At 50.0% G+C, this 24,354-nt stretch overlaps 6 protein-coding genes across 6 annotated transcripts; 4 read left to right on the plus strand and 2 right to left on the minus strand.

Annotated features, from left to right (window-relative positions):
• Positions 1–288: 288 nt before the first annotated feature.
• Positions 289–1,221, minus strand: BCR38DRAFT_459374 (quinone oxidoreductase; the record flags this gene model as incomplete). Its single annotated transcript, XM_040862279.1, has 1 exon — positions 289–1,221. One exon carries the CDS (start codon positions 1,219–1,221, stop codon positions 289–291), a length of 933 nt encoding a protein of 310 aa, XP_040713589.1.
• Positions 1,222–2,497: 1,276 nt separating this feature from the next.
• BCR38DRAFT_487267 (aerobic respiration control sensor protein arcB) lies at positions 2,498–7,023 on the plus strand (the record flags this gene model as incomplete). The annotated part of the gene is made up of 8 exons (XM_040864138.1): positions 2,498–3,456; positions 3,518–3,686; positions 3,744–4,970; positions 5,102–5,244; positions 5,393–5,609; positions 5,682–6,009; positions 6,160–6,645; positions 6,776–7,023. 8 exons carry the CDS (start codon positions 2,498–2,500, stop codon positions 7,021–7,023), a joined length of 3,777 nt encoding a protein of 1,258 aa, XP_040713590.1.
• A 613-nt stretch (positions 7,024–7,636) lies between these two features.
• Positions 7,637–9,149, minus strand: BCR38DRAFT_440452 (histidine phosphatase superfamily). The gene has a single exon (XM_040860704.1). It carries the CDS (start codon positions 8,756–8,758, stop codon positions 8,006–8,008), a length of 753 nt encoding a protein of 250 aa, XP_040713591.1. The 5' UTR covers positions 8,759–9,149; the 3' UTR covers positions 7,637–8,005.
• A 1,392-nt stretch (positions 9,150–10,541) lies between these two features.
• On the plus strand, positions 10,542–11,434 carry BCR38DRAFT_411382 (uncharacterized protein; the record flags this gene model as incomplete). Its single annotated transcript, XM_040858572.1, has 4 exons — positions 10,542–10,667; positions 11,050–11,167; positions 11,230–11,286; positions 11,340–11,434. The coding sequence occupies 4 exons, from the start codon at positions 10,542–10,544 to the stop codon at positions 11,432–11,434; spliced, it is 396 nt and encodes a 131-aa protein (XP_040713592.1).
• Positions 11,435–16,811: 5,377 nt separating this feature from the next.
• Positions 16,812–18,679, plus strand: BCR38DRAFT_36174 (SRP40, C-terminal domain-containing protein). Its single transcript, XM_040857173.1, has one exon. The coding sequence runs from the start codon at positions 16,905–16,907 to the stop codon at positions 18,429–18,431; it is 1,527 nt and encodes a 508-aa protein (XP_040713593.1). The 5' UTR covers positions 16,812–16,904; the 3' UTR covers positions 18,432–18,679.
• A 3,180-nt stretch (positions 18,680–21,859) lies between these two features.
• Positions 21,860–23,874, plus strand: BCR38DRAFT_411384 (uncharacterized protein; the record flags this gene model as incomplete). The annotated part of the gene is made up of 3 exons (XM_040858573.1): positions 21,860–22,608; positions 22,661–23,419; positions 23,472–23,874. The coding sequence occupies 3 exons, from the start codon at positions 21,860–21,862 to the stop codon at positions 23,872–23,874; spliced, it is 1,911 nt and encodes a 636-aa protein (XP_040713594.1).
• Positions 23,875–24,354: the final 480 nt, after the last annotated feature.

Genomic DNA, 24,354 nt, shown 5'->3' on the forward strand with positions numbered 1-24,354 from the left:
ACAAGCAGTTGGTTCAATTGGGTAAGGCGAAGTAAACATCTACTTGTTAACTAGATACGTAGGTATTTAGTTACCTAGGTATCATTGATTATTTGCAAGATTATCGGAAGTCCAAGATGAGGAGTGTGGTCTCTGAAATATGGAAAGGCGGCCTTCATAATGAGACCTTGGAAATTTCGAGCTACATTTTCATTTTGAACGTAGACTTTTCTTGTGCCTTATGAATACGTATCACCCTAAGGACACATCTAAGCTATGATCAGAGTTACATTGATTCTGGAATCTAATTTACGGAACATAAACAATGCGCCCCTTGATCGACCTATCACTCCACGCCGTCTCGATATCTCTCAACGGAACCACAGTTGCACCCAATTGCGGCCACTTCGCCATCACTGGCACCAGGGTCTTCAGTTCGACGACCAGTGCTGACAACCTCCAACTTCCAGGCCCAGCTCCCCTAATCGTCAAATTGGTCGACCTGAGCAGTGGTCCCGAGAGATCTATCTCCGCTTCCTGGGATAGCGTGCCAATCTGGACGTACTGGACAGGCTTCTTCGTCTTGATAGTCGAAAGGACGTGCTGGGCAACATCTCCAAACACATAGTCCAAGATGACATCGGCGTCTGCTTGCGAGAAGTCAGTATCAGTGATGGGATCCTTGAAGGTGATGGAGTCATCCAAGCCCTCCACGCCCTTCAGAGTCTCGGCACTGCGAGCTGCGCCAACGACCTTGCCCGCGCCGAGAGCCTTGGCAGCATAGACAGCCAGCCGACCACTGGCACTCGTCGCACCCAGGATGAGTACCGTGAAGTCCTTGGGCAGTTTATCTGTGCGCTGCGTAATGGCCATCCAGCTGCTCATCGCGGGGTTGACGCTGGCGGCGAAGTTGATGGGGTCCACGCCCTCGGGGAGGGGGATCACGACGTTGTTCTCCTTGTCGACATTGATGTAGTCACGGAATGTGCCGTTGCCGTCCCCAAAGTCCATGACATAGTATAGTTGGCCTGTAGCTTCATCTTTGGCGACGGCATCGACTCCGAGGATGTGAGGCAGTGTTTTGGCGGAATAGTGGTTTCCTGAAGCTCGAGATCGGACGACTTGATGTAGCCCGGCTGCCAAGACGCGGAGTTGGGTCTGACCTGCAGTCGGCGCGGGGGGATCGGCGACCGAGACGTAGCGGGGTCCTTCAGGCCAGGATTGGACTTGGGCGATATGCATGATGGATTCAGGCACCGTGGTAGATCGATTGGTTTAAGAATTGGTTGGTTGTAAAGACGACAAGCTGTTAGGGGTGCAGCTGCAGATTATCAGAGCCAAGGACAGGCTTCGTTTCATGTTTTTCAACGTCTCGTCCTCCCACATCGTGGCGACCAGCGCTTAGTAAGTGGACTGCTTCCGATCCTTTGGAACGCCAGGCGGAGTTTTCGGCGATCAATATTGTCGCGATGCGGTTGGAGTTCAAGGCTTGCAAAGGGGGACACTAATGCATCCACATCGTTGGTTTGTTCGCTCCAAGCTCGGGTTGGGTTTTCAACGCAATGGGTTTAGAGGCCGGGCCGGTGTTGTCGAAACATTGCGCCGGCGAATCGCAAGTATTCGAATTCTCCTTGGCAAAATTGCTTACAACCACGCGAGCGACATAATGAACGAGTGGAATTGGGGCGGCGAAAAGGGAAACGTCCGGTCATGCAGCTTAGCACCCACCATCCATCACTCGCAACCTGTCGACTTCTCCGAATAGACGGCGGGATCTGTCGTTGTCAAACCACAGCGTACTAACTATATGTTGTACAACCAGAGCTGTCTAGATCAACGGCATCATAAATTATGACTGAAGAAGTGCCAGAATTATGCAATAAGACTAGACAGTCTCAACCAAAACACAATGGAATAGGCGCGATCCAAATGGATGAGGTCATTATTGTGACTACCACTGTTGACCATACGATCTAGCTCGTCACACTGATTCAAGGCTCAAGTGTTTGAAAACTACCTGGTCCAGCTGCAAGTACTCCAGCACTTTAAGCTATCCTCAGTCACAATCAAGGACTCGCCTCTGTTCAACGACAACCTTCAGAATGGCGACAATGACTTACATATCGAATCGCCCTTGAACTTGCACTTCAGACTCATAACGCATACCCTTGGAAATGTCTGCTAGACCGTTCCTTCCTCCTCATCGAAGAAAGAAGGTCGTCACCGCAAGGCGTCCAATTCTCACCCTGGGTTAATTGAATACTTTTACATTAAGCTCGCGACCCAGACCAAATCGGTAAGGTCCAGACCTAGGCGTCATTAACCTCCTGTGCCACCCTGATCCATGCGCACCTTCTTCGACAATTTGGCGGGTAACCACCGTTTCTGTACCTCGACCTTGTCAAACCCACAGCATATGCATCTCCAGCCAGACGAAGGCTTGAATATCTGGCAAGAACCTTAATCGCCTTCGTCAGCAAACAAGCCGCCCAATGCCTCGCTGGCCGCATCCTCCACGATGACCGACCCTAACCTTCTGCAGGGCCAGGCCTTGGAAGCTGGGACGAACGTAGATCGGCCTCTCGAAGATTACGTCGACCAAGATGGCATCGACCTCGACCTCGACCTTGACCAAGACATACTCAACTCCCTGAACGAGTTTAATTTGGTCAACATCACCGAGGTTTTAGACCAGGACTCCCGCCCAACCTTTGCCGTCGATCTGGACCCCGACGAAGGTACCACTATCAACACCGAGAGAATATGGCCCATCTTTTGTAATTCGGCGCTCCGCTCGCATGAGCGATTACTAGATGTCGTTCTTGGGAAGAGCACCGAGGACCAAGCAGGCACTACAGCGTCATCGTATGAGGACTTCAGCATCTGGGCTACCGGCGTGACCAAATTTGACGACTCGAAAGATGTTTTCCCGCTCCAATTTCAGTTTCGCGATATGCTTTGGACCGGTTCGACGGTGCGGAAACGATGGAGGCTGATCAGTGGCAACTTGTTGATGGCCAGTATCCCGGCGCGTGACTTATCCCTGGCAGCACCCAAAGACTTCCCGCGGGTAGAGCAGCCTGCCAAGCGGAAGCTCTCAATGCAAACAGACGCAAGTGGAACGCTCATCTCATCAAAGCCACGGACTTCGTTTCCATCCAAGCTGTCAGGCCCAAGTTCGAGCGATTCTTCGGCGCTTTGGCAGAAAAGCACTTTGTTTCTTGCCGCTCCCGATACCTGCACTGACTGGACAGTAGCGGAGAACCAACTCAAAGGAACCTTGACTCCTCATATTGCATTTGCCAGAACGGTTCGGTGGGCTGATACGCCATTGGGCGCCATGGAGAAGTGGTCGCCAGAGTTTCGCCAGACAGCGAACCTCGTCATGCAAAACCCCCATCCGTGTGCGCTGTTTTGGGGAAGCGACTTGACGATGCTTTACAATGAGGCATACGCTGTTGAGGTCTCAGGGAATAAGTAAGATCAACAAAGGCAAGTGACGGGTCTGAACGCTGAGATATTGACACCTCTCGGTTAGGCACCCCTCTCTCATGGGGACGGGGTTTTCGGGTCCTTTCTCGGAACTATGGGATTCCGTCAGTCCAATCTTCGCCGAATGCGCTCGTACAGGAATAAGCATACGGAAAGAAGATGATTATCTGCCCATCGAACGCTTTGGTTTTCTCGAGGAAACATTTTTCAGTTGGGTTAGTTCTCGACGCATGACTAGATCCTGACTCTGTCCGTCACTGACAAAATCTCAGTCATGGACGCCTCTTTACGGCGGAACCAATCGAATCTTGGGTTTCTACAATGCTCCTTTTGAGACGACACAGAGTGTATTGAGCCATCGGAGGATGAAGACTGTCAACAAGGTCGGCGAAAACGTCTCGCGCGCCAAAACTATTAAACAGTTCTGGAAATTGACCCTGGACGGCCTTCAAGACAATATTTTTGACGTTCCATTTGCACTCCTTTACTCCGTTGGGGAGAGCGAAGAAGGGGCAGATGACACTTCTATCAGTTCCGGAAGTACTTTATCCTTGAAGTCTTGTTATTATGAAGGATCTATAGGAATCCCCGAGGGTCACGTCGCTGCCCCGCAGCAACTTGATTTGAAACGTTCTCAGTCCGGGTTTGTCCCGGCCTTCAGGCTAGCAATGCGGCTCCGGGATCCTACTTTGTTACACACCAGAGACGGAACACTTCCAGAGGAACTGCTCGACGGGATCAATTGGCGGGGCTTTGGAGATCCGTGTACGGAGGCCATTATCTTCCCCGTCAGACCTACAAACGGTGATATGGTCTTGGCATTTCTCTTGATTGGGGTCAACCCTCGTCGACCTTATGACAACGGATATAAGGCTTTCGCAATTATACTACATCGTCAACTGGCCACATCGCTTGCTTCCTTTATGCTTTATGAGGAGGAGGTACGCCGTAACAGAGACGCGGCCGAAGCAGCAGCTCTTGAACAAGCGCAACTATCACAACAATTGGCCATGCAGACCAGTCGTCTGCGGCGCATGACCGAGCTCTCGCCATTAGGCATGTTTCTCGTAAGCCCGGAAGGCGTCCTCCAAGAGGGGAATGATTGCTATTTCACAATGACGGGACACCCAAGGGACAATCTCTACGAAATGTCATGGATGGAACAACTCGAAGAAAGTAGCAGGAAGACGATGGAAGAGGCATGGCGCCAGATGGTGGAAGGCCGCAAGTCGTGGTCCGGCGAGGTCCAACTCAAAAAGTTCAACGTCCATCCGGTCGACTTGAATGACGAGGCCATCGAATATTGGGTTTTGGTAACCGCCCAACCCGAGATCGCTTCTGATGGCTCGGTGCGATCCGTCATGGGGTCTTTGATAGACGTGTCCCATGTTCGCTGGGCACGAGGTTTGCAAGACCGACGACTTCAGGAAGCCGAAGAAACAAGGCGCCAGCAAAACGAATTCATCGATATTACTTCCCATGAGATGAGAAACCCGTTGGTGAGTTATCTGGGCCCCTACCGCGTAGTTTGTTGTGCTGGTTTTTCTCGGGGGGCAGGTGAACTTTACAAAGAGCAGCCTCGCCTGATGTATGCTTGTAAGCCCAATTACTAACACCGAAATCTTGGCAGAGTGCAATCTTGCAATGCGCTGACGATATTGTATCCACGTTGATATCGCATTGCTCGAGGGATGCGCCAATGAGTACTGTGGACGTGGAGAGCTGCCTCGACGCGGCACAAACCATTTCGTTATGCGTCCAACACCAAAAATCGTGGGTTTTTCTGTATTCGACTTTGTTTTTCTTGCAACGTCTTTTCAAAAATATATAAATCAGGTCTGCAAATATTAGCATCCATCATGAAGACATATAACAAACCTCCCGAGGTACACCAAGGCAGTATTCACTAATAACACTTCAGCATTGTGGACGACATTCTGACCGTTTCAAAACTCGACTCAAATCTGCTAGTCATCACACCTATAGTAGCGCAGCCGATCGAAATTATCCGCCGCGTTCGCCGAATGTTCGTTCCCGAGCTGCAAAGTAAAGATATCCAAATGGAAATCAACATTGACTCTTCATTTGGAGAACTGGACGTCAACTACGTCACTTTAGATCCAAGTCGTGTCCTCCAGGTACGATGGTATTTTCCCCCTTCATCATTATTGAAGCAAGCGCCCTTGATCAGTGCTTATATCGTCCTCCAGGTACTCATAAACCTCGTCACGAATGCAATCAAGTTCACTGCGCCTGCTGCCACCACGCCAAAACGAATTGTGATATCTGTTGGAGTGTCTAACGACCCGCCCTTAACTGTTAAACCTCGACTGTCGGACTTCCAATATATTCCACCCAGATCTCCCAACGTCACCGTCGCTGCTGACGACTATGACTGGGGGCCGGGTGAGGTGCTGTACCTGGCATTCGACGTCGCGGATACCGGGATCGGTCTCACACCCGACGAAAAACGAGTTTTGTTTGAGCGTTTCTCGCAGGCTTCGCCTCGCACACACGCACACTACGGTGGCAGTGGTCGTACGTAAATTTATCTCTCTTTGCATCTCAGACTACCACTTTCCTGTACTCCGATTGGAAAGTTCACCCGGAGGCATTTCGTTACGAATTACGTTCTATACAGCCGATTAAGTATCTCGAAAGTGACAATCACTAACGCACTTTCCGTAGTGGGACTGTTCATCTCGCGTCAGTTGGCAGAGCTTCACGGGGGCCAAATCGGCGTCGCTTCCAAAGCTGCGTCTGGTAGCACCTTCGGTTTTTTTATCAAAGTAGGAAGAGCCGGTCCGCCTGACAACAACCCAGTCTCCATCATGTCGGAAGATACCCTACCGATAGAGTGCGATGTGGTCGGAGAAACTGCTCTCTCCCAGCCTGCCGTCCCCCAGCGGCAAGACTTCGCTTCGGTTAACAGCGCGACGTCAGGACTCGCCGCAGCGAAAGTGGTTCCGAAATCCGTTTTCGATCCACGGAATATCGATATCCTTGTCGTGGAGGACAACCTTGTGAACCAGAATGTTTTGGTCAAGCAGCTGAAGAAGGTGGGCAGCGGAGTCAGCGTTGCTAATAATGGACTCGAAGCCCTTAATTTCCTTCGTGAGACAGAGTATCAAAAGCCAGGGGGTCAGCGGCTGTCTGTCATTCTAATGGATCTTGGTATGTTGTTCCAGATGTTTTTACTCCTTTGCCATATCATTTCTGAGAGAAAATGTCCGCTGTTGAGCCCTTCCTGAATTACCCCTTTTCTCGTTTCACTCCTTGCAACCACTGACCTAAGCTCAAACAGAAATGCCTGTCATGGACGGGCTTACATGCGTGCGAACAATTCGGAAGATGGAAAAGGAGGGTGCCTTCAACAAGCATGTGCCCGTCATCGCCGTAACTGCCAACGTGAGACAGGAGCAGATTACGGCCGCCAAAGCAAGCGGGATGGACGATGTCGTCTCGAAGCCTTTCCGAGTACCTGATCTGATGAAGAAGATTGGGATACTTTTGGCAGCAAGCGATACCACCTCTAGTGGTCATGACAGTTGACAATGGAAGAACGGCCACAAACGCGCGATAAACTGGGTTCCTTTATTTGGCAGGGATATTTATATAGATGGCAGGGGCAGGACTTCAAGGTCCGAAGGTCTGGCCTGGTATATAAGCGCGGGGTCATGGGATGTTATACAAGAGGACTTATGACAACGCAATAGGATGGATGTGTCATACTCTGGATGTGGGACTTGCTTGCGCATACTGGGGACCTCATCTTGGAGGACACCGTTTGGGACAGAGACTTTGGGCTTTTCTGAACAGTCTTAATATATCGCCCGGCCTTTTATGAGTTTGCCAGCCGTTTCATAGGGGAATCGAGATCAAAGTTGTCCACATGATGAGGATAAAGAGTTTTGCAAATTATGAGATCAAGAGCATCGACGGGGAAGATGTCAACTACATGATGGATGAGCAAGTGCCATGCCAAAAAGCCCAACGCTTCAGCGTCACATGCAGCAAAATTCTTCTGGTGCGTGGGTGCTATTCCCTTCGGAATCGCCACTCATCGTCTGGAGATTGATCAACCTAGGTTGCCCAGGGTGACTTGTTTGGGAAGACGCGTGTAACCAGAGTTGTGACATACAGGACCCCAAGAGAAGAAATTTAGGTCTTCCGTTGCACTCATCGGCGTATCAGTATTCTATTGTATCTACTTGTGTCTTGTGCTGTCTATTACTCCTGATCGAACCGCCGCATCTATACTTGTCTAGCTATCTCGACAGCTTGCATAGCAGTGCATCCGGCGACGGGGGATGCCGCGTGCTAGGACCCCCCCTGCGTGACCATCATTCGCCAGCACACCCACAGAAGCGTGCTCTAGGCTCACCCATCCCAAAGCTCTGTGCCGGTGAAATTTCGTACATTGTGAAATCAAGTCTGTCGCTGTACCGTATTGCGTATGCAGAGGATTGACCGTCCTTGAGGTCTCCGTGACGCTCGATAAAACCTCGAATCTTCTTGATCCCTGCTTCGTGGCTCACGCGCCATTTTTCCGATTTGCCTCCTCCATCTGCTCCGCAAAAGCCTCCCGTAGCTGCGTCTGCTCCGTAGGAGTCAAGGGCTTCGCGCTCCCCCGTCTCTGACGCCAACTCGTCCTCGTCTCCACCAGCGATGCGTCCGGGTCCTGGCCCGAGGGGTCCTTAAATTCGTACGAGCGACACTCCGTGTTTTCCCACCCTGTGCCAGAGCCAGGGCGCAAGCCGTCCCAATCCTGCGTCAGGAAGTGCAGGATCCCCCCGTGGGTGACCAGAACGACCTGCGAGTCGTCGCTAGCGCTCTGCACGAGATTGCGCAGCCACAGCCTCACTTCGCGCGCGCGAGATTCCAGCTTTATGGCATCTGGGTAGTACTTGCTGTCGATGGACTTGTCGTTCCAGCCCTCGTGGACCAGTGACAAGTCGACCTCGTCACCAAATTCTTCCTTGAGCTTTTCGCGCTCTAGGCCGACATCACAGGGGAGGAAGGAGACTTCTTGCGCATCGGGCAGGGCAATGACTTTCCTGCCCCGCTTGGCGACGGGAGCGAATGACAGCAGACAGGTATAGATGGTGCGGCGCATGGGCGAAGCGACTAGGTGGGTGATCTTTTCATGCGACGGAAACTTTTTGCAGAGCGCCTCGCATTGCTGCTTGCCCAGGGGTGTCAGGTCTGGGTCCCGGATCTGCTGATTGGCTTCGCTGAGGTTGTGATAGCCTTGTGCGTGACGGACAAGGTGGATTATGGGCGCCATCTTCGTTGTCTGCAGCTGAGTTGAAAGGGACTGTCGTTCTTGCACAGCTGAGGCAAAATGTGGTGATACTGGCGAAACCGGAGACTAATCTAGGTGATGCGGACCGAAGAAAAGGCGCGGATAGATTGCCTTAAGTACTTCTAGTTTTGAATGTGTCGCGGTTCGTAATCTTCACGATGAACCAAAACTTCCCAAAACTTGGCGAGGGACATCACGTAGGGTGACAACTCTGTCTGGCTTTGAACAAAGCCTTCCGCCCCACAGACAGCCGAAAGAGACTCATCGTCGGCGGCTTCTCCGAGAACAGACATCTCACATTCCTCATTCTGACTTTTTCAATCTACGATGACTGGCTACTCAGTTCTCCAGTTCGAAAGAACGACACGGGGCGCAGTTGTAACGCCAATTGGATGAGCGGTGCCGGAGTGGAGTGAATTTGCCACGGCACCGGACCCTTGTGGATAAGGTCAAGCCAAGACGAGCTGCGAAGTCGGAGGACTGTCGTCCGATGCTGTCAGGTGGTAAGAGAAAACATCAACAACTGATGGTGACTAACATGAAAAACAGAGGCCTAATACTTCAGGCCAAGGTCGACAGCCCCGTCTGCTCCAAATTTCGTCTGGCGGCTACTTACATTGTGCATTTCGCCGTGCCAATGTTGCGAGCGTGGGCTTCAAGGTGGTCTCGGGGCAGGCTCCACCGTGACAATTTGCGCTGGTTCGCTTTTCCCAACATCTTACGCATCTGCAACTAAATTTGGTGTACTTTACACCCCGCGGATAACCTTGACCTATATCGGCCGTAGTATCAACGATACTCAAGTACGATATGGAAGGCATTGAGGTGTCTACAATCAGAGTTGCCAAGCAACTTTCTCGCAGATACCTGAAACATGGTCATGATTTGTTCAATGCGAGTCTTGCGTGATGGCTCGATTATCTATTGGCGCGTCGACTTGTCTGGGGTGTTGAGGATAGAACAGCGAGTAGAGGGTCTGGCACCGTAGCTAAAACGGCCTCGTTCCGCGACTCCAAAGTAGTCGTGGATGCAGGGGATCTGCTTCGTACCTAAAGACACAGTGGGTGCTTTTGGTTCAGAGCCACCGTAGTTAGTGCCTATTAACTGAAGCCATCAACCAAGCCCCAATGTACACTCAAACTGAAGCATGGAGTGACTATTGTTTTGACTTGGTCATATCAGTACCAGCCAACAGCGTAGACCCTTTACGCCAGCTCCATCTTTGATCGGCGCTAACAGAAATGCCGTCGACTCGATAGCGCAGCCTCTCGGTTCGGGAAATTCTCCTGAAGGTCCAGACTGCCCACGGTTTACGAGTTACCTACCAGTGGCAGGGCCTGTTGAAAGGAGCTGTGTTCATGAGCTTCGTGTTTGACAAAAATGTCTGATCACGGATACACCTTGAAACTCGTTAACCTTTAGGTAACCCGGTCCCATTGAGACGTCCTGGCTCTTGATTGAAATTCTTCCAACCGATAGCATGTCGTCTGATCTTTCTGCGGACGCTGCAACAGGTGCGCTGCTGCAGGAGCTACTGGGGTAATATTTGGTCTGTGCGTTAGCGCGGCTTCCTGATATCGCTTATCCAATTTCCGTCCTTAATCAATCCAAACGCACCCGACTCCAATCTCAAGATAATTTCACCCTGCCGAACTCCAACTTGTACAAGTGTCATCTTCATTCACTTCTTTCTGTCGTTCACCGGAAGTCCAACACATCAATACCAAAGCACTACTCATCACCTCCAAGAGCAACAACCGCCATCATGCCAGGTATCCGTGGGTTCCCACTTTCACTACTACCCCTTCTTCGCATGCGCCCTTCGCGCTCTGGTCCTGTAAATCAGGAGCATGGAGCTGTCGCACACACTGGCCGTGGTTTCTTTCCTCAGGTGTGATGAGACATGCACCCAGTAGACAGTTTGGTGTAAAGCGCGATCTTTCTTGTGACACCTCGCGCACCAACCTTCGTGCTACACGCGTCATTGCTCTGGTTGTCCACGCTCATGAGGATCGACGGCGTGCATATCGCGCGGATGGGTGGCTGCGATTGACGTGACCGAAAAGAATGATCTCGCTGTACGCACCTACTGCTTCGGTCATCTTGGGGTGTGCTCTCAACAAACGATATCCTGTGCATCACTTTTGCACGGGAGGATGTCGCGTCAGAGCACCCTTGAGCGAGACTGACCTTGCTCTCGTCATCGAGCATTCCATTTGGCCATCTTGCTAACGTGCTGGCTTCTAGCTCTCGGCGCCCTTGACAACATCAAGGGCAAGCTCAAGGCCATCTTCAGTAAGAAGGACAAGAAGGACAAGAAGGGCGCCAAGCCCGACGAGTCCAAGCCGGCTGACACCGCGCCCGCTGCCGCTCCCGCTGCCGCTCCTGCTGGTGAGTTCTCAACCCACGCGCGTCAAATGACTCTGGGGAACGATACTAATATATCAACAAAGCCGGAGCTCCCGCTGAGGTCAAGACGGAGGAAGCTAAGCCGGCTGAGGCAGCTGCTCGTAAGCCTCGATCGAGATTTCTCATAGGACTCACTGGCTGACACTCGTTCTAGCTGCTGTGACCACCGAGGCTCCCGCCGCAGCCCCTGCCGCAGCTGCCACCGAGGCCCCTAAGACCGAGGAGGCGAAGCCCGCCGCTACTTCTTAAACAACTGGACATTGACGTTGCCGCTGCCGCAGATTCCGGGATGGATTCAATTTGGTGGAGATAGGACGGATGATGGGCTAGTTGGTGGCTGCTGGTTATGGGCCGTTTCTGTTTTCCACGGTATACCCCGGTGGCGTCTTCAAATAGAAGAGCCCCGAAATTGCGGATTCTCCTGCTCGTATTGATTTGACCGATACCCAAGAGCAGCTGAATAGGTCAATATAGTTCGGCTTCTCTTAAACCCTCGCGAGGCTCCCTTGAAAATGACTGGTTTGGTACCCATCAGATGCAGCCATGAAGGCATCCCTCTTGACCACAACGTGCTCCCCTTCTGGTGAATATATTGGCTTTCGCAAAACAATATGAAGCCAATAATGTCACATAAAGGCTAACAGCTGACAGACCATGTGTCCATGGATATTCTCGCCTTTTCCCGGGCGCGTACAAAAGGATGGCACCGCTTCTTAGGATCTATGGCGATGACTGTTGCTCCCGCTTGCCTAGTCGTCATGATGTGTTGGCAGCCAGCTTCATCTGTGTATCTTCAGCCAGTGACAAAGCTCGTCAGAGAAGTCCTTGGGGCGATGGATTTGAGCTCCATCCTTGGTACCTTCAGGTCACCTAAGCCACTGGCATATCGACGATTGACCGTCCTTACCCCGAAGTTGCCAACGTGATGGCAAAACGGCGAGTAATGTACACGCGAAGCCACTCAGGCCGAGTAGCTGCTGGAAACAGTCGATGCAGCAGGCCGGACATGAGACGCCGTCCTCCATTTGTGAGCAAGGCAGCAATGACAGAACCTTCGTCAAGAATCCGTTGGCTGTCAAATATCCATTTGTGCCGAGGGACGGAAACAGACGTACATAAGCGAGGCGAAAGGATAACCTGTCGGCGACTGGGTAGGAATAGCAGACAGGTGAGTAGAAGAGCAGTGTTCTATTGGCGAATACCTCAGGAACGATAGAAAGGTAAAAGGAGGGCTCGTTCTCTGTCAATGATAAGGCAGGGATGATTGAGCTCGACCCTGGCCTATAATCCCATCACCACAGCTAATGGAGGATACTCTAGCTCTGTGAAGTGCAAGACCTTCATTTCCGTCCATGATAATTGCAGATATGCGATCGGCGATAGAGATGGATGATGCTACAGCTGATAGCGACATACGATGAATCGATGTGACAGTCTGAACTATCTCCAAGCTTGGGGTGATAGGGTAGAGAATCATGGGAGACAGGTTTTGTCTAGCCACTCAAGGGATAGCAGGTTTATGAAAAGTCGCGATCGCCACTAGTTGACACCATCATGGTCGCGGTTGCGTATGCCGGTGGTCAGCATGTGAGAGGGCGGCTCTGGTCTGCTCCTTGGACTCTAGTGAAGTTTCGCCGGTAACAGGAGATGTGAGGCTAGAAAAACTTAACTCGCCCATGATAACGATTAAAGAGCCGACGCGGTAAGTGGAAGTTAAGACACCACTCGGTCGGGCCCGTTTAGGGTGGTTGAAGGCGAGACACTGAAACCTCGCCGGGTTGAAGGATCTAGCTGGGCATGAGAGCTTTACAGCCGCAAAAAGGACGGGATAACCGATGGTAACGACTGTTGAGTCCGTCAAGTGGTTCCATTTGCGTAATTTTGACCGTTTGTGCTGGGAGAAGATTGTGAAAGTTGGAGATTGCGGTTTAAGCGGTGCTCAGTGTTTCTGGCCGGGTGCGTGCGATACCGAGACGAGACAATACAGGATAACTGTTGATAACTGTTGAGTCCGCCAAATGGATTTGTTTTGCGTATTTCGACAAGTTGCACTTGGTGACGACAATTAAAGGTGGTTGAAGTCGGAGACTGCAGTTTAAGCATTGTTCAGTGTTTCTGGCCGAGCGCACAATGTACAGAGACGAGATCAACAGATGAGTTCAGAAGGAACTCACTTCATTTTATTGGTTTGGGTGCTTCATGTTGTGCAGATCTGGTTGTGGAGTTGTTTGCAAGTGCGGCGCTGAGTTTTTTTTTCGGTTGTGGGAAAATGTAGGCGGCAGGCATCTGTGCCGTGACTGCCGTCCGTTGGGCTTTGCTAAGTGTCACTTCCTTGACATGCATAATTTCCTGGTGATTAATTGCCTCAGACCATGATTCTAATTGTTGTTCATTGATGAATGCTTTATTTCATCATTCCATCAGGCGGCCTTTCACTCGGCGTCGCTTCTTTATGATGCTTCTAGTGATTCCTCCTCTTCAACGTCGCTTACTCAAAACACTGGCTTCATTAATTCTCGGCCTACTTAAGTCACTTGAAAATACCTTAATTCATCTCATTTCTGGTCACTGTTTGCTGCAAACGACCGACGTGTGTAAGATAAGGCTTATGTTAGCGACATAACACAAAGGCCTGGCTCCGTATTAACATCTTCGTAGCTTCAAAATTATCATTTTGATAGGCAAGCTGGACATATGACATGCTCATAAAGTAAACCTGCCAGTATTGGCTGGGGCCGTCTTTCCACCGGCACACAAACACCGAGTCCTTACTTAAACTCGTCGACCAGGGTGCGGCTATGATATAAATGCATGTGTAGTGTTCCTGTGGAGTCCCTCTAATATAGATTGAATGGATTGGACGACTTCTCCGAATAAGCTGCAAAGCGTCATAGAAGCAGCGCACAGCACCGAGACGTTTAGTAACTGCATTGACTTGGACGAGGATGATTAGTAACGGGCTGAAGACTTTCTAAAATACTTCCCAAAAGGAATTGCTATTTTTGATGAGATGACACCAGTAAACTTCAATTTCATGCGCTGGGGTTCAGGGTCCTGAAAACGAGGTCGCAGCATCCGGCTACTCTCAGATGAACTCACCCTCGTACTATCTCCCACTTCCACAAAAGCATTAGTACGGACGTTTCATTCATAATTATGATGTTGAGACCCTGGCTGTTAAGACCACTCATGTGAAGAAAAAGATAACGTGCTGAATCTCCAGAGCACCTGATAATATTGCTTATCAAGGGCCGATATACTGAATTCCAGAATAAACTCCAAATACCAGAATCTATATATATGAGTAGCCTGTAGAAGTTATACCTTTCCTAGAAATCCACAATGGATCAGTAAGCTACTAAAATCTCTCCGTGACTTATACGAGTCACCCAGGAGTGGATGAGAGCTTTATACGTTAAAATCCTGTAGTTCAGACTAAAATAGGCCTTATAAGAGAGTCCGAACACCATAACGGATACACGCCAACCGTAGTTAAGTAGTATTTTACCGCTAAAGGGGGTTAGCATAGTTGGATCAAACTAGCAGGTATAGTAGTTCTTTATATATTACTACATTCAACGCTGTAGGTATATAAATGTGGGCAATACAGGCAAGAAAGCTGTATTGATTGACTGCAACTGTGTGCGTATATGGGCTTATATTAGGCCTCATCAATAGTTTAGGGATGATACTGCTGCTAATTCCATGTTGAAGGGTAAGGTTGAGGACCAGGGCGACGAGGAGTTAGCGCTAAAGAATTTGGTTGGATGACATCCGCGGCGAGTGATATGGAGGAGATTATTGTAAACATTCACGACTCGTAAAAGAAGACTGTGAGGGAAGAGCTAGTCGTCTCAATTGGGAGTTTTAATACTGAGACCAAGATTTACTGGAACGCGAGAAGCATAAGGAGAACAGACACTGAAATATTGGGATGATCTTCCTAAACATTACATATACAAACGCTTGAGCGTGTCTCGTTGATAAAATACAGGACTGCAACTACGGTAGCACAACAGGGCTACTTCAACTTCATGCACTCGACCCCATTGAGCCCCTGGTTCTGGACGGAGGCGGCCACCAGGATGACTGTGCACGGCGTAGATATTAGTACTCGTACCTGACACCGAAGCATCCTTCGACTACTGTACCGCCGTGAGCTCATCAACTGCCATTTCTGGCCCGTGTGACCAAAGTGGCGGTTCACACGCCTTTTGGCTATAGGACGAAGCGTGAGATCATGTCAATTGATGACCTCAAGCAGAAACAGAAACACGCAGCTTGCCATGTTGGGAAGCCTCGATATCTTGATGAATTCGACTTCGATATGTCACTGTTCGTTCGTCGCCCTCATTTCGGTAGGCTCTGGCAGCCGGGCTCAAGGGGCGACAGACCATGCTGGAATTGAGTAATCGCTCCAGGTTCGCGGATTCATTTGTTGGAGTGATGAGAAGACGAGATGGGCCATCTTTAAGAGATGATTGTATCGAAACAGTCGATTGGCTCATCGTGATTGAAAAGTGCTATGGCATGGGTGATTATGAACTGGATATTGAATGTTTGGGTTCCCTCATATATATTCATCGAGGCTTGTTGGAAGGAGTCGGACAACAATACGGTATGAGCAAATAGATGGAACAAATACGCTTGTATGATTTAACATAAGCCATTAGGTAGCTTGAGGACAGATTATACCCGAGGCAGGGGTCAAATCTCGTTGCCTAATAGGACAGCAGCACTTGCCCAGACATCGCGACAGGGACGTTGGCTGCTGATTGGAGAAGAACACATGACAATTGCGCCTTGCAAGGCGCTTCATGTTTTGGTTTCCGTGTCCCTCCCAAAAGGTATAGATGTCGAGGCTCCTAAGCCGCACGCAAGCGCCACGGGGAAACCATTTGCATGTCTGACATGACAAGCAAATCCGAGTCCATGCATCTATATAATGATGGCTTCAACGAGTTTGTGTGACCTTCCAGACTGTTGCCAAAATCAGGGGATATTTCAAGGGTAGTTGAGTGAAGCAAGGAGTCATATATGGGAAGGTGATGGTCGAATTTGATATTGATTCGCCGATGCCTTGAGAACTTGCCAGCATAATGCCAAATAGGTACATATTTAGTCATGTCAAATTGGAATCGGGCTTCGACTACCAAGTGGAACGTTGTCGAGGGGAGTCAATCATGGGTAAGGTACTCGTTCCGTATCGTTAGTGTTGTCCGGTTGGGTCGTTCCAACATGCCAGACGATTTGACTTGTTCGACAATGTAGCGGGCCAACTGTGGCATGACATGGTAAAAGCCTTGAGTTGTATTTCCGAGCGACATGCTCTTACTCCCTTCAAAGGGATTCAATCATTTAGGAGAAGAAATATCGATAGGCTCTGGGAATACCGTTTCTCTAGTTGTCAGGTCAAGTGATGATTTAAGTGTCATTTGGAGGGCACCTACCTGTCTGCGGTCGCGTTCCGAGGTAGATTTCACTAATCTCTCTTTGCTTGTCGTGTTTGCCTAGTGAAGTGTCTGCGTATCTTCCCATATCTGGCAAGTGGTGAGAGCAAGCGCATTGGCAGAATTGCTATCAGTCTAGAGGTCCACATTTAAAGTTTTTCTTGCTCATAGAAACAGAACGCCCATCGCCTGATCTTCAGACGACAGTATTCCGATTTTAGGTATCATTATTTGCATGGCCCAAGAATACCCTTGACAAGCTATCTTTCATGCCGAGAGCTTCGACAAAGTCAGCTTCCAGTTCTACTTCTACCCAAGCAGCTCCAGCTTGGCTTTTTAGCAACAACTCTACCAGCTCCTCCACCAAACAACCCACAGCGGGCACATCAACCATGGCGAAGAAGGACAAGAAGAGTTCTAAACCGACGACCGTACCCGTAGCGAAGGCTACCATCGCCACGACCTCCACCGACGATGTCCCTCCAGCCCAATTGATGGACCTCGTCGAGACTTTCCTGTCTGACCAGGGTTTCGACAACGCCCATCGCGAATTTCAGAAGCACCGGGCCAAGAAGGGCTGGAAGGGCAATGACGACGCCGCTGGAAAGAAGAAGCAGAAGAAGGCGCACCACTCTCTTGTCAGCGTGTTCCAGACTTGGGAAACATTCTCCACCAAGGATAGCACTCCCGTCGTCAAGGAGAAGGTGCAAGTCACCACAGTCAGCAGCAGCAGTGAGAGCGACTCCTCGAGCGATTCAAGCGACTCGAGCTCCGACAGCGACGGCGATTCCGAAGACGTCGATATGGCAGATGCACCTGCTGCCGATGATAGCAGCTCCGAGTCCTCATCCAGCTCGAGCGACAGCGACAGCGACAGCGACAGCGACAGCGACAGCGACAGCGACAGCGATAGCGACGAGGAGGAGGAGGAGGAGGAGGAGGAGACAACACTCGCCCCTAAGGCCTCTGCGCCCGCAGCCATAAATCCATTGAAGCGAAAGGCAGAATCCAGTGACAACTCCTCTTCCTCTTCCTCTTCCGACGAAGATATGTCAGACTCCAGCTCCGATTCAAGCTCTGAAGACGAGAAGCCCAAAACTAAGAAGGCTAAGACTGTAGCCGCGGCTGCCAGCGAAAGCGATTCTTCTTCCGATTCCGACTCATCTTGTTCTGAAGGCGAAGGCGCCACCAAGAAAACCAAGGCCCCGAAGGTCGCCGTTGCTACCTCGAGTTCCGATTCCGATTCCGATTCTTCATCGTCCTCTTCGTCCAATTCCGACTCTGACTCGGATTCTGAGGCAGAGGAAGCTGCTAAAGTGGCCTTGCCTGATTCTGACTCAAGCTCCGACTCTTCGAGCAGTGAATCTGATTCCGAGTCAGAAGACGGGAAACCTAAGAAGTCCAAGGTTAAGAAGATCAAGGGGTTGAACGGCACAGGTTCTGACACCTCGGCCACCCTCGAGAAGACTTCGCCTGAATTCCAGCCAGTCGCCAAGTTCGTTGCCCCGCCCCTTCCGCCCGACCCGACTTCGGACCAGAAGAAGAACAACCGCGGGGGCAAGAATGGCAGACCACAGAATGTTCCTTTCTCGCGCATCAAGGCAGATGTGAACGTCGACCCGAGGCTGTCTTCCAACGCCTTCATCGAGCACGGGTACGGACAGAGGGCTCACGAGGATCTTATTGTCACAAAAGGAAAAGGCTTCACCAAGGAGAAGAACAAGAAGAAGCGCGGAGCCTACAAGGGAGGTCCTCTTGATGTCCACATGAGCCGAAGCGTCAAGTTCGAGGACTAGAAGTAAAAGTAGAATGCCTCTTTGGCTAAGCCACCCGAGGAGACTTGAATTCGCATACGGCATTCCCCGGAGACCAAGGAGGCACCGGGAAGATGCGTACGAAAAAAAATACAGTTCACTGGCTTTGTGAAGAGTAACTTGGCGTCGCTGCGCGTTGTTTCTGAGTAAACATCGCACTGCTTTATCGACCTATACTGAGAGGCGTTCAGGGACACGAGTATTTCTTGATACCAAACCAAAAGCATGGGGGTAGAAGATGAGCTTAGAGCCGCCCAAGTAGGAGTCAATGGTGGTGTGACCAACTGGTTGCATCTTTCTTCTTGGTGATAGACCTCTCGAGGTCAGGACAAGCATTTCTTTTCATAGATTCCTCGACATAGCAGTTCGGCGTAGCCCACAGCCAATACGTCAGCTGATTGATACATAGATACACTTCCAGAGGACCAGACCTCAACTTTGCCTTTCAAGTGCAATTCGTGTGTTGGAGCAGTGATGTATGTGTTGGCAGCGCCCTTTTGTTCTCGTCAACCTTTTCTGTATACTATGGCGACAATGCGAAGTACGTTGGATCTCAAACAAACCAATATCATCTCCGAGCATCAGTTACTTGGATACTTGCTTTCTTCAGGATGATACCAATTTTATGCGTCAAATTTGGCATTCCTGTTTTACACATGGATCAGATCTTGCTCATTCATGGCTACTTGCTATGGAAGGTTGCCTAGACCCTGTGAGCAGAGATCGGTCACGCGCTGAGAAGCACAGCAAGTAATACTTTACGTTGTACGGCATCTTTCAGAAATTGGCGGTGAGTTGCAAAGGGGGCTAAGGGCCGTCGACGAGTATGGGGGTGTTACGCGGGTTTGAGAGCAGTTGAGTAAAACTTGGCGTAAGACCGATTGACGAAGACGGGGGCGCCTAGTTCTATTTATTACTCTTTTCGCCAAATTGCCTGATGGATCAATACTAGTATCGAAGCGTTCGGTGATGAGGGAGGGTAGAGTGGCAGGACATGTCGTGATCATCGTTCGTGTCTCTATCTCGGCTGCCGCAGCAATACGGGAATCAAAATACAGGTGAGATTAGCTGGACTAAGTCGCTTTAGCCGGCAAGAAGTAATCACTTTAGGTTTCGACCATCCGAGACCAAGCGAGGAAGCTGCGCGGGATGGAATACTGGAATCACGGATACTGATCTTTGGTCTATAGTTTTGGTACTGCTGCCTTGTACGAAGGACCAAAAAGGGTCTGGATTCATGTTGGATAGTGCGGACACAATGCTACACTTGGAGCTGTGCTCTTTTTTAAGTTGATTTCACATAGCCTTGCATCTTCTCCCGCTAACACTCGTGGGAACAGAAACTGTTGTGCATGAAGTGTTAGTATCTACGTGGTCTGAAGGTGGCTGTGCAAAGTGACTTTTTAGTTTATTTTTTCATTTTTTTCGGTTAACAGTGTTCGCTGGAGAACACGTGACATTTGGCTGTTGGGTCGAAACTGTTCATACGTGGTCATTCCTCATTACGAAGAGCGTTCCTAGGTGTTCATTAGTCTCTTAAAATATTTTATTGGCAAAGTGCTATAGAGGGCCAAGAATTATCCCGGGGATCCCAACCATGGCTGGCAAGCAGAATAAATACGAATGCCACATGGCCACTATGGAGACGACTCGCTGTGAGATGAAGCTCGTTGGCCCAAGCTTTTATATTTAATCTTTCTTGCGTGATATCAATTGTGTGGCCGGCCACCTGGTGTTATGCCCGTCTCCATAGATATAAGGACGTTCGCGGGTTTACACAAAGTTTAGCCAACAGGACCCGAGCCAGATTGGCAGTGGAGACTGTCTTCAACATCTGGAGTGCCTTGCCAGAACTACGAGGGATCATGGGCGATGATGCGAGAAGGAATGTTGGAAGCTGACAAGCGCAAGGGGAATTTCGAGATAAGCACAAGCCATACCAGCCGCTTGTTACAGCTACGGCGCTGCAACTCCAGTTGAATTCTCGACGTTCACCTCACACGAGATGTGTACCAGGGGACTGTACTCAACTGTCCATGTCCAAATAAGTACATATCCAACATTGAAAGAATCAACTGAAACCGACGTGTCTGGTATGCGCCGCATTTGGACATCATGGTCTGTCCAACTGGCAACCCAACTGGTGTCATCATTGAGTTATATGATACAACATGTGCAGAACTGTTGGTAGTATTCGAACTTGAAAGTCTGGCCGCCTTCGTTGGTGTTCCAGCTGGCGATAACATGCCGAAGACGCACGAAGCTTCAGCAGTCGTACCGTAAAGCGAATGAGCTCTTTTGGCTGGATCCCAGCTAGTCGAGTCCTGCGGCGGTGTTGGCCAACTGTAAAACGTAGTAACCTGGCATTTCAAATATTATTCGATCGAGAGCTAGATTGATAAAGCCTGAAACATGTAGGGCAATCGGTGGTTGGATGTTTGGCAGCGTACTTTTAGACGTAGACCATTGGTGCAGCGGACAAAGCGAATGAGCAGTTCGACTTTTCAACTGCCTAGTCAGAGCACCATTCAGCTTCCATTGGTTCATTTTGATGAACGTAGATGAGATCGGTCAGAGTAACTCATCCTTGGAGAACTCCGTTGCATCTATGCTGCAGTGCTTGGTAATAGGACGAATGTGTTAGAAATGTGCCAGAAATGTGCTAGAAATCGATGCTAATTGCAGATATTCCCACTGAAAACAGATTTGAGTGTTGGTTCGACATGCAAAACTTGAATCATCTTTCCAGCAGCCAGGTACCTGAGAACTTCAGACATTTGCAGATGCTTTCTATGGTAAGAAATGGAAGTTGAAAAACATCCCCATTGAACTCCCCCCCCCATCCAATCAACAACCCAGTTTCGGAGCGGAGGAAGGCGAGCTGCCGAATGCAGCTCTTCGGTCTGCGTGCAGGTGGAGTGGCTGGGAATCAGCCTCGACAGCACTGAAGTGGGGTAAAGGTACAATAAGGTAGTTGACGCTTGATTTCAGTGGGGTCATGAGCCTCTAAAGGGCGGCGCTACGAAGGACTCAGCCTGACGTTTCTGCCATGCGACACATCCAAATCTCACTCAGTCTGGGCAGCTTCACTCAAAGTCTCATGCCAAAGCCCTGCGTTGGGGCTTTGTGACCTGGCGACCAAGTGCTCTCAAACAGAAATACACATAACGAGGCCGCGTGCAGGGTTCTCATCAATAGCTTCCCAAACCAACCGCGGATCCACTCAGACCTTTGTGCTGGGTGCCGCGTGCCTTTCCGGATGCGCCATGGGGGTAACCTCCAGCATCGTAGATAAAGAGGATTGTACGGATCAGCATGAGAAGCGATCTGAGAGTCCCTTATATAAACTCCTTCACCAGCTGTTCCACCGCTGTCTGCCTCACAACAAGACGGCGGCCAAGAGCTCCAACATGACGAGCAAAGATAACGAGCGCCAACGGCTCATGCAGCAAGAAAAGGACGATGCCTTTGACTCCAAGTTAGCTTGCAATCCGCGGCCAGGGGAGCAAGAGGCGAATGAGATTCTTCAAAAGCTGAAGACCATCGATGGCTGCTATTTCTACGACACCGCTTCCCGCAAAAAAGGCTATGGAGGTCAGGAGCACAGCCTGGTACCAGGAGACGGTTTCCTTTCCACTGTGGATGTCATCGAACAAACGCATCTCTTCGAAGTTGCCCAAAAAATGCCCAAAGGCGCACATCTGCACATACATTTCAACGCTTGTCTCGTTCCTGATGTTCTCCTCACTATCGCCGAGTCCATGGAAAACATGTTCATCCGCAGCAACAGGCCCCTGAAAACTCAAGAGGACTTCTGGCTTTGCGAGATTCAATTCATGATCAAATTCCCTGAGAAACGACCCACGCAACTTGTGGGTGGAGAGGAGCATTGGCAGCAGCGAAGGGAAAACGCTAAAGGTTTCCAGAATCTGCTCGAGGAGGAGGACCAAGGCAGTTTATTTGAGCCCAGCAACTGGACAGTAACAGAAGGTAAGGAAAAACATGAAAAATGGATGAAATGGATGAATTATGGGGAGTTTCGAATCGCATGGAACAGTTACGGCGGCAAGTCAGGGAACAATTCGTATAAATCATGGCTCAAGGACAAACTTGTGTTTAACGTTGAAGAGGCACATGGCCCATATCAGACACAATTAGGGTGCGTGCTGTATTTGGTATGCTTGTGACGCTTGTTGGCTAACGATGACCAGGGCCTGGGAGAAGTTCAATGGGCGTACGAGGATGATGAAGGGCTTGTTCAACTATCGGAAAGCATTCAGTGCATACACGAGACTCTGCTTAGAAAGCTTTGTAAACGATCATATCCAATACGCTGAGATTCGGCCCAACTTCATGGAGACCAACCAGATATTCGAAGATGACGGTGCCACCAAAATTGATAACGAGGGCACCATAGACATTATCATCGATAAATTCAAGGAATTCCAGAGCGAGGCCGAAAATCAGAAGAGGTTCCTCGGCTTAAAACTTATATACTGCACGCCCCGTTCTTTCAAGGAAGAACAAATCGAGACTGCCTTGGCAGAGTGTCTCAAATTCAAGAAGCAATATCGGGAATATATTGCTGGCTTCGACTTAGTGGGGGAGGAATCTAAAGGAAAGCCCCTGAAGGATTTCCGCCGAGTGTTCCAAGAATTCCAGGTTCAATGCAAAGCAGAAAAACTCGACATCCCCTTCCTCTTCCATTGCGGCGAGACGCTCGATGATGCAGATAAAAATTTGGTGGAAGCGCTAACACTGGGCGCAAAGCGTATCGGCCACGGGTACGCTTTGATCAGCCACCCTGGACTCATTGAGGCATACAAGGCTCAGGGAATATGTCTTGAACTATGCCCCATATCTAATGAGGTCCTTGGACTCACGCAACGAATTGGGGCACACAGCATGTATCCGTTGCTTGCCAACAATGTCCACTGTTGTCTCAACAGCGACAACGGAACATTATTCAGGTACGATGACTACTTTCACAAGCTTTCCCGTTTACTGACCCGAGGATTGCAGGTCCACACTATCCCATGATTTCTATCAGGCCATAGTGGGACGCAAAGACATGACCATTTTTGGCTGGCGACAACTGATCGAATGGAGCATAGATCACTCGGTCATGCAAGATGAACGGGAAGGAAAGAGGCTAAGGACGATGTGGGAGTCGGAATGGGCGAGGTTCGTGGCTTGGATCAATAAAGAATTTGCCTGGGTCCACGAAGAATCCGCTCGCATCGACAAAGCTGCCAAAGACGAGAAACTGCGGGAGAGCCTGCGGGAGTTTGCGCAGAAACGAGCGGAGAAGAGGCGAGGGGAAATAACGAAAAAACAAAAGGCCGAGGGGAGAATGTTAGGGGAGCGGCTTCAACTTGAGCTTCAGCGTTACGAGGAGAAACAGCGTCAACGTGCAGCAAAGTAGCAGGGAAGCCGAAATCGTCACTTCTTTGACAGGTTAATTGCGAGGGCAGGATGAGATTATCTGCTTGTGGGCGTTGAGAACGGAGATTCAGTGTACTCATGGATTTCGTATGGTTGGGAAGAGTAGATGTGAGAGCCTCCCACGTTCCTGGGGCCTTATGAGTACGGTTTAGAGTGCTTGCTTGGCAGATGAAGGGGCCAGGTTTTCTAACCATCCTCAGATGCAACACTTCTGTTCTCTTCTACTGTGAAGGCGAATCAATAACTAAGTAGACGGGTGATATTTTTCTTTGATTTTGGCCATCATCATTTGTCGGCACAGTTGCAGGGCAGTAGATTCCCAGGTGACAACAAAGGGTGTCAGAACGGCACAGACACGCCCCACAAGTTCAGCCTTGCGGGATGGGGAGGTGGGTTGGGCGGGGGTACTCATACCTTGCACTTACTTACTGAGCGGTTCGATTGCAGCAAGTGTTTCAAA

The sequence above is a fragment of the Pseudomassariella vexata genome (genome assembly GCF_002105095.1).
Source record: "Pseudomassariella vexata strain CBS 129021 chromosome Unknown BCR38scaffold_10, whole genome shotgun sequence".
NCBI classification, from domain to species: Eukaryota; Fungi; Ascomycota; class Sordariomycetes; order Amphisphaeriales; family Pseudomassariaceae; genus Pseudomassariella; species Pseudomassariella vexata.

Coding starts and splice junctions, on each gene's coding strand:
- BCR38DRAFT_440452 (XM_040860704.1), bottom strand. CDS start 8,758: ATGGCGCCCATAATCCACCTTGTCCGTCACGCACAAGGCTATCACAAC.
- BCR38DRAFT_36174 (XM_040857173.1), top strand. CDS start 16,905: ATGCCGAGAGCTTCGACAAAGTCAGCTTCCAGTTCTACTTCTACCCAA.